The sequence below is a fragment of the Anthonomus grandis genome, chromosome 22 (assembly GCF_022605725.1).
Source record: "Anthonomus grandis grandis chromosome 22, icAntGran1.3, whole genome shotgun sequence".
NCBI classification, from domain to species: domain Eukaryota; kingdom Metazoa; phylum Arthropoda; class Insecta; order Coleoptera; family Curculionidae; genus Anthonomus; species Anthonomus grandis.
The window spans coordinates 13,855,126-13,864,534 of record NC_065567.1 but is presented as its reverse complement, the minus strand read 5'-3'; the positions used below and the strand labels follow the sequence as shown (position 1 = coordinate 13,864,534).

The following is a 9,409-nucleotide window of genomic DNA, read 5'->3' as shown; positions in this document are numbered from 1 at the left end:
ATTATCATTGATAATTTAACACAATCTTTAATTTATAAAGAGCGCGCATCATATCGCAATTCTCAAAATATTTTTCCTGATTCCTGAATGAACAGCGTTGAAGATAGTTAATATATTTAGTTTTCCGGAACAATGAACGCGGAACTTTACACAGAAAGTAATACATAGAATTGCTTATGATTTTCCCCTCAACTTTTTCCACGAGTCATAAAATAAAACCATAATTAAGAACATATACTCTTTATTAACAAACAACTAACTTCACCAAGCAATGATAAAAATAACAAATAAATTCCAAATTCATATAACTATATGAAATTAAGCATAGACCAGGATAAAGTCATTACGAAACATTAGTCACCAGAAAGATTCTTTAATTGTGTGAATAGGTTTATCACAGTTAAACATATAAAAAATATATTGTGCAATGCACTAAAGTTTTTAAAGAGAATTTCTAAATATTTATCACTGTTTTTATTGGACCCCAAATATTATTTATAAATATAGTAGTTATTGGGGTACTACATGCATCGACAGTAGATATTTAAATGTTATGATATATTTTAAGATACATTGTTATTTATATTCATTGAAATTAGTAAAGCATATCACATAACACATGTTGGCCGATCCAGTATAAAAAAAAACTAGATCACATGTTTATATATTATTTATATCAACACCCGAACTTTCTTTCTTATGCAAGTTTATAAAACAAATTTGGCTTTTTAACTGTTTAAGGAAGACCACTTTACTGTGACAATGAAAACTGTAATAAAAACATAAAAGTTCAAATGTTGTTAAAGTCAAAATCAACAAAAGAGTCCATTTATCGACCTAACAAAGCCTGATACACCAAAAACTCTGGATGTATCTCAACAACTACAGTGTTAGAAACCATATCATAGGTTGTTCGATTACATGGAAATAGATAAAAAGTTGCACAGAGGGGAAATAATAACCCCACAATCAAATTTTTTAATATAGCACGAATCAAAGCCTTTTGCCATCCTGGAGGTTTCACACCAGTGCCTGTAACCACATCTGTTCTATTGGGAATCGGAACTAATGTATCTACTGATACGACCATAAGGCCCATACAGCGTTTTCCCGGTGTAGCACAAATTTTTCCCTTAAGGAAATAGGTCTATAAAAACAAATAGATAAATATAACATAAACTGACCTATGTATTCTATATACGCACCTCAAAGACACAGACTAAAAATCTGTGAGTAAATTCCAGCATAACTAATTCAAATGCTAGTGATAAGTTTACATCTTCCCCTTCTAGAATACCTTTTTGGAGGACATCTAAACCATAAAGGTCTAAAGCATTTCTATGAAAAAATAATGAATAATCTAAATTATATTAATGCATAATAAACTCAATGTCTTTATAATAAAGACGGTCTAGAAAAATCATATTTTAAAAAAATTCAACGACGTATGACGTAAGTCTATAAGTTATTTCATAAAATATCTTAATTCTTAATTAAACTTTACATTCAGACATTTCATATAACAAACATTATATGAAATGTCTAAATGTAAGTTTACATAAGTACAGAATATTGAAATTTCAAAAATAGACAAGATAAAGCATTTTTTCTGGAATGCAAACATTTGCAAAAATTAAAGTTATTTTTTTAATCTTATACTTACCCAAGATTAAAGCTTTCTAAAAATAAGAATGTTAATGCTAACTTCAATGTCAGCAGAATACAAAAATCAATTAGCTCAGCTACAATTCTTTTCCAAATTGGTGGAATTTTCAATTCAAAAGTAGTTGGAAGTCTTAGTAGATTTGGGGGTATCATAACTGCAAAAAAAATACAAAAGTATATTGATATCACATTTACAATGGGATGAAAAAATACACTTATGAAATCTCAAAAAAGAAATTCAAATTTTAAGTGTTGGAAATATCATCGAAGGTAAAATTATATATAGGCCAATTTGATAGTTAACTTACTGTTTGTAGGTACAGAGTTACTAAACATACACATAAAACTTGGACTAATCCAAAATCCCATTTAAAAATCCTAATTTAGATATTTTCAATAAATATTAATTATTATAAGTTGCTCCTTAATTTTTACAATCTCTAGCTACATAGTAAACAAACCTTAAACATTGTTAACATTTTATATAAAAAAACAACACAAATTAGATATACAGGGTGACGTTTAATTTTATATTTGATAAAGTCAACTTCACAGCCTCACTTTGATATGTCAAATGGGAACCTGCTTCATGTAATACCTCATTGTAAGCAGCATTAAAATTCTGTTCAACACTGTCAAAAAAAATTGAATCAGCAAATAGTGAGCTAAGATGTCTGATTATAATGAATATTTTATTGATATCATACTCTGGTATGATATAACAAATATACTATAGTGTGATACAACATTGAAAACTTTAAATGTAAATATCTCGTAAATAGTTATTCATAGAGGTTTTTGAAATATACCTTTTTTAAGCAAAACTGTTTTCACAATACATACAGGGTGTTTCAGAACTATGGGATCAAACTTCTGAGGGTTGTTCAGTGCAACAGAATAATCCATTTGAGTATAGGAACCCATGTCCGGAAATGCGTCACTACGCCACTACAGCCCTAAGACGCGTTAAAATTTATAAAAAACATGAATTACCTAAATAGGATCTGCTGCATTTATTTTTACCTTTTGTATATGATACCATAACAACAATTGTTTAAAATCAACGCTTATCAATGTCATGTTTAAAAATTTTATAGCCTACAATTTTTAAACATTTATTGCTAATGGAAAACTTTACCAATCAAGAATTGGCGGATATGCATTTGGCATACGGAGCAACAAACTGCAATGCACGAGCAGCATCGCGGTTGTATCATGAACGTTATCCCGAACGACAGCATCCTGGACACAAAAAGTTTATTGCGGTTCATCGGCGGCTCGCTGAGACAGGCATGTTTAAGACCAAGATGCATGATACTGGTGTTGCTTGAACCGTAAGAACGGTCGAATTTGAAGAAGAGGTGCTTCATTGAGTTGCCGATGAACCATCAAATAGCACACGTGACGTCGCTAAGAATATGAATACGAGTAACGCTTCTGTCTGGCGGGTACTACACGAGCAACAACTCCATCCTTACCACTTCCAGAAAGTTCAAGGTAAGTAAGCAGCCAATTATCATCCTAGAGTTCAATTTTGTCGATGGCTTCTGGATCACATCATTGCACAACCAAATTTTTTACGATATGTTTTGTGGACCGATGAAGCCTCTTTCACAAGAGATGGTATTTTTAATAGTAGGAATAGCCATGTTTGGGCGAAGAAAATCCTTATGCAATTTTTCCAAGAAAACATCAGAATTATCATATAATAATCATGTTGATGATTATTTAATTGGGCCATACCTTCTACCGGAACGGTTAACAGGACCTATTTATCTGCGTTTCTTGGAGGAAGTTCTCCCAGAACTCCTTGAAAATGTTCCACTAAACGTTAGACAGCAAATGTGGTTTCAGCATGATGGAGCGCCAGCTCACTTTGCTGTACAAGTACGCGAGTATTTGGCTCAGCGCTTTGGCACCGTTGGATTGCCAGAGGTGAAGCAGTTTCTTGGCCTCCTAGGTCACCCGATTTAACATCGCTCGATTTTTTCCTGTGGGGACATGTAAAGTCTTTAGTCTACGAAGCTCCAGTAGAATCAGAGCTAGACTTAATTGGACGAATAACAGCAGCATTTGAAGTCACTCAAAACGAGGATCAAATTTTTAGTGTAGTCCCCCGAAATCATGTGCGGCCTTTAAATCGGTGTATTGAGGTTGGAGGAAGACATTTGGAACAATTGTTGTGATGTTCTCATATACAAAAGGTAAAAATAAATGCATCAGATCCTATTTAGGTAGTTAATATGTTTTCTAAATTTAAACGCGTCTTAGGGCCGTAGTGGCGTAGTGACACATTTCCGGACATGGGTTCCTATGCTCAGTTCAGAAAAATTAAAACGCTGCTAGTGGCATCCTCTATGACATAAATTTAATAAAGGTTTCATTTTAAGATTTTCCATATAAAAAAAAAGCTTATTGGCAAAATTTTGTTGAAAACAAAGAATAAATGCTAATTTAAATATAAACGCTAATCTAAATTGAATAATGGCCAAAATTGCAAGTTGAAAAACTACAAAAATCTTGGTTGTCTTTGACTTTTCGACTAGGAAAATTTAAGTGAACCCCATTCTTTTTTTAAAAAGAATCTGATGTTAAATTATTTATGGGACACCCTGTATAAGATAACTGGAGAACCATTCTCTCTAAAAACCAAATACCTACATTAAAAAAAAAACATGGATGTATAGTATAAGCTACTAAAAATTTTAAATTAATATAATAAGAATCTGACATTAATTTAAAGGATTACTCATATAAATGCAGTAGTATGAGTAAATAGATGTCTGAAAAAATATTATCATCCTCAATATTGCTTTGAAAAGCAAGTGAATCGGTTTTTGTTAATAATCTTAGTTTTCAAATAAAATAAAATTTCTTATCTTTTGGATAATGCAATTCATATTAACAACATCTCATATTACACTGATAAACCTCTAATGCATCACTAGAGTGATTACATCTTCACAAAATTTAAAAATAAAGCTGTTAATAATGTTTGGCACTGAAATTAGAATAAAATTAAATATGATTGTTTAATTTCATCAATAAGGTATGTTTTTACTACTGAAATTTTGGCCACAAATATATTTATTTATTTATAAACAGGCAAAGCCCAATTACAATTCTGTTAAACTTTTAAATTCACAACAGTAATACATAATATGGGTAATATACAGAAAATCATTAAGTAATAACATTAATAATAAGTAATAATCAGTGGCTCTAGTTGTTCTTAGTAGACCATGAATGTTGATTTTTTGAAGTAGCTCCGAAGCTCCAGATTTCCCATGTAGGATATTGTAAAAAGTAATAAGATCCGTCATCTTATGGCAGATAGTGATGGGAGTCATATGTAGCATATCAAATAAATATGCAATTTGTTTTAAAAATTTGTGTTCCAACTAGTTAAAGAGCATCAATATGTACCCCATAGAAAGGAGACCAAACACAGGAGGCATACTCCAGATTAGGACGGACCAGGGCATAGTAGTGTTTTCAAAGGAGTAATACTTGTGCAGTCTTGAGTACATCTCTTAACAAAACCAAGCATTATTGGTAGCTTTATTGGTAGCACTATCTAAGTGATGAGAGAATTGTAAACTTGTATTGAAAGTGACACCCAAATCCTTAAAAAGAAGTCAAAGTCAAAATATACTTTAATTGCTAAGTTTACAAACTTATGCTAAAAGCTTCCTAATCCTAGAATTTATAATACAAGTATTTATTTGGTTATACAGGATACAGGACAAATACAGAATCGATTTTGATTGTACACAGAAGCATATTTTATATAACCAACCAAAAAAGAAGAAAAGAAAAGGCGAGAACCAACATAACAACAACAACAAGAATAATAAAAAAAATAAATAAATCTGATCAACAGATATATAATTAATTTTAAATATTAAAATGAGTCGTTAAAATACTCTTCAATGCTGTAGTAAGCTTTTGGTAATATTAATTTCTTCAGTTCTCTCCTAAACTTTTTAAGGTCTGTAACAGTCCTAATCGAAAAAGGAACATGATTAAATATTTTACGACTAATAAATATAAGAGAGTTTCTTGTAAGTGAGAAGGTGGGGATTGGAAGAGATAAGTTGCCCACTTGATGAGTATTATGACTGGTGCAGGATGCTGGACTTACGGACTTATGTATGAGTGTTGCAGTTTTCAATATAAAAAGTGAGAAAACTGTTAAAATTCTTTCAGCTACAAAAAGAGGTTTACAAGAGACTCTCAGACCAACACCACACAGATACCTTAATGCTTTTTTCTGAATAGTAAAAATTATGTTAAGGAGTCCCTTGGAGCACAAACCCCAAAATGGCAACCCATAATGGATATGAGAGTCTATTAAGGCAAAATAAACTGAACGAGCAAACAACCCCCCCAACTCATGCCTGGCAACCCTGACTGCAAAACAACCACAAGAAAGTTTAGGCCCAAAATGTGGTTGTCAAACCTTAAACTCTCATCAATGAAGAGGCCGAAAAATCGACAACAATCCCTACCATGTAGTGGGCTCTGCTCATCAAACAAAAAACCCTCTACATTACACTTAAAGCCCAGAACAAAAGTCTTATCAACACTGAATACAAGCTGATTGCAGATGCACCACTCTTTAATTTTGTGAAGGTCCTCTACTATGAGAGATCTGACTACTTTTTGATCTTTGTCTGGCCACAGAATTGTAGTATCATCGGCAAACTGAACCACTAGTCCATGCAGTGATAGAGAGCTTAAGTCATTAACATATAATAAAAATAAAATAGGACCCAACACTGACCCTTAATGTACACCACATTTAAGATGTGCTATCCCTGACGAAAATCCAGATGCAGCCACCCTCTGGGTGCAGCCAGACAGGTATGACTGGCAAGCACCTCAAAGCACCCCAAAGCCACTCCCCTAAATCCGTAAAAATCAGCTCTTTCAAGGGTATAGCGACCAATCTTATAGTCGAAATTAATAGTATTTCTAGAACAATAAAAGGTCATTATTTTATATTTAGCTGGATTAAGTTCCATACTATTTCCTTCCAACCAAACTACCAAATTATTTAGATCATATTGTAATTTGTCACAATCATCAGGGAACTCGATTATACAACTCAATTTCAGATCAGCGGCAAACAACAAAAATAGGCAGCTAGTGAAGCATTCATGTATATCATTGATAAAAATATTAATATACATTATATTATATTAAGTATAATTTATTTTGGATATACTTAAAAGTCACACTCACCATTTAGTAAACAAAATCTATTTAGTATTCAAAATATGGATCAATATCTGGATTGTGCATAGAGGAATTCTGTAATTATTTTCAAGTATATAGTAACGCAAGACTTAGACTTATGTTTAATATGCAAACTGCCACTACAAGGAGTTTCACCTTTTCTGTCAGACATTTCTGCTTTTGCAGCCGATCCATTTGCTTATGTATATCCACAGCTGCAGAACTAGGTTTACCACATTAATTGAACACAACCAACAAGATTCAACTATTTTCTGAAACATTTAGCAACTTGGTAATATAATTCTCAAAACAAAAGATGTATAGTGAAAATGCAGAGAGCTACTTTCAATTCGATTTTTCTGAAAAATTTTGCCACTTTTTTCTTCCACAAAATAAAACTGTAAACATCAGCACATACTTTAGATATTAGACATACATAGATATTCAAAAGCATAATTTTTACAGCATTAGATCAATTAAGATCAGTGACTGAATCAGCAAATTTTATGTTAATGAAATTTGCTGATTCAGCTGATGAGAGAAAAGAGGCACTGGTCACTGCCTTCCCAAAGTTTCAATAATTAATAAGTTGGCAACAAGTACTTACATGGATAAGTTTGATACATTGGTACACCATTAAAATTAGTATTGTTTGCAGGAGCATTTCCAGTTTGAGCCTGTTGGTTAGGAACTGTAGTGCCTCCATGTTGATACAATGGAGCAGCCTGGTAGAAAGTAGCATATGAATTGGACAAATACTGCCCATATTGCTGTGAATATCCGTTTGCTTCACCTGAAAGAGGATTTGAAAAACCAGCAGCCGAGAAACTATACCAAGATCGTGCTTCATCCAGCCACTGCCTTAATTTTTCAAAATATTCATCCCTTTCTTGTATTTTTCGATGCCAGTCCATTGCGGGTGATGACCGATTAGTAGCGGGTTTATTTTCAAGTTTTTCCATTGCTATCTTCTTTTGATTACTGATAAACTTACGTGGTCTGTTCGATTTTCGATTTGATTCTAAATTCTATTATTATTGTTTTGAAAAAAACAGGTTCATGGTAATCAAGTGTCAATATCAAATACTCAAACTTATTTTGACATTTTCTTAAGTCATTTTAAAGCTGTCACTGTACATACCCCAGAGATTTTTTTGAGTCAGTTCTGATTAGAGTTAATTCACAAGGGAACGTAATAAATGATTATTTACGTCATAAACCTTTATGACGTAATTATTTAACCTAATGGTGCTTGAGCGATGGAAGCCCAACCAATAACCCAATGTTCCTCGGGTTTTTTTTAACAGAAAAAATAACCACAAAAGAAAATTAAATTTCTTGGTACCTATGTAAGTACGCAGTACCTGTATATGCTGAAAATTCAATAAAAGTTATTAAAGAATAAGTCAAAAAAATACTTGTATCCAGAAAATGTTTTATGTGAAGTTTGAATGGTTTCCAGGGGACCATAAAATGACGTCATTGGTTTGACCTTGAGTGGACGCCTTTAAGATCAAATGAAGGTCAACTTCACTTTCTTGCATAGAAACCTCTATTTTTTTAATAGTATCTGATTTAACGTTAAAAAATAAGTAACTTTCATCTGACACTTTTTTATATGCGACCTCTCCTTTTCAAGATATTAATTCTTGATTCTTTTACAAATTTTTTCCTTGACAATGACATTTGCCCTTGTAGGTAGTATCTGATGATCTATCAAAAGGAGTGAAAGTATCTTATGATAGAATTTTATTATCAACAGAATCGAAAACTTGAAAATAAAACGTACAAAGTTCAAATAAAAGAAATTGGAAAAAAAAAGTCAGAAAATTATTTCAATAAATATTCAAAGTGTTGACCTTCCACTTCTATACATTTTTCGACTCGCTTTCTAAACGATCGATGAACAGAGTGCAGCATCTGTGGAGTTATCTGCCCGCAAGCCTCCGTGATTCGCAGCTTCATATTTTCGGGAGTCGTTGGTGGATCGCGATATAGGATCTCCTTCAAATAACCCCATAGAAAAAAATCTAAGGGCGTCAAATCAGGTGACCGTGGCGGCCAGTGGACTGCTCTACCGCGACCTATCCAACGTCCATTGAAGTCACGATCCAACACGTGGCGTGCAACGCGTGAATAATGTGCTGGACAACGTCATGCTGGTACCACATATTTAGTCTCACTTTAAAAAACACATCTTCCAAAAATACTGGTAAAATCTCCAGCAAAAAATTACGGTATTTTTGGCTGTAAGGACACCATCAGTAAAATAAGGTTCTATGGCTTTATCACTGATGATGCCACACACATTCACAGACTATGGCCGCTGATGTTCTATCGCTCGAAACCATCTGGGATTTTCAACTGCCCAATAATATATGTTATGACGAATAACTACACCATAGTTTGTAAATGAAGCTTCATCGGTGAATAAGACGCGCAGAAAGAAATTGTTATTTTCATGCAACTGATTTTGGGCCCATTCACAAAACAACACTCGATT

At 32.9% G+C, this 9,409-nt stretch overlaps 1 protein-coding gene across 1 annotated transcript; it reads right to left on the bottom strand.

Moving 5' to 3' along the window:
- Positions 1-224: 224 nt before the first annotated feature.
- On the bottom strand, positions 225-8,001 carry LOC126749072 (protein FAM8A1). Its single transcript, XM_050458693.1, has 4 exons — positions 7,514-8,001; positions 1,664-1,820; positions 1,206-1,338; positions 225-1,147 (listed from the first exon to the last, which is right to left on the bottom strand). The coding sequence occupies exons 1-4, from the start codon at positions 7,866-7,868 to the stop codon at positions 830-832; spliced, it is 963 nt and encodes a 320-aa protein (XP_050314650.1). The 5' UTR covers positions 7,869-8,001; the 3' UTR covers positions 225-829.
- Between the last annotated feature and the right edge of the window lie 1,408 nt (positions 8,002-9,409).

Excerpts from the sequence above, each read along its gene's own strand:
- LOC126749072 (XM_050458693.1), bottom strand. The coding sequence starts at position 7,868 with ATGGAAAAACTTGAAAATAAACCCGCTACTAATCGGTCATCACCCGCA. Across the intron at positions 1,339-1,663 it reads TTAGAAAGCTTTAATCTTGG|AAATGCTTTAGACCTTTATG; the intron begins GTAAGTATAAGA and ends ATTTTTTCATAG. Across the intron at positions 1,148-1,205 it reads TTTTAGTCTGTGTCTTTGAG|ACCTATTTCCTTAAGGGAAA; the intron begins GTGCGTATATAG and ends TTGTTTTTATAG.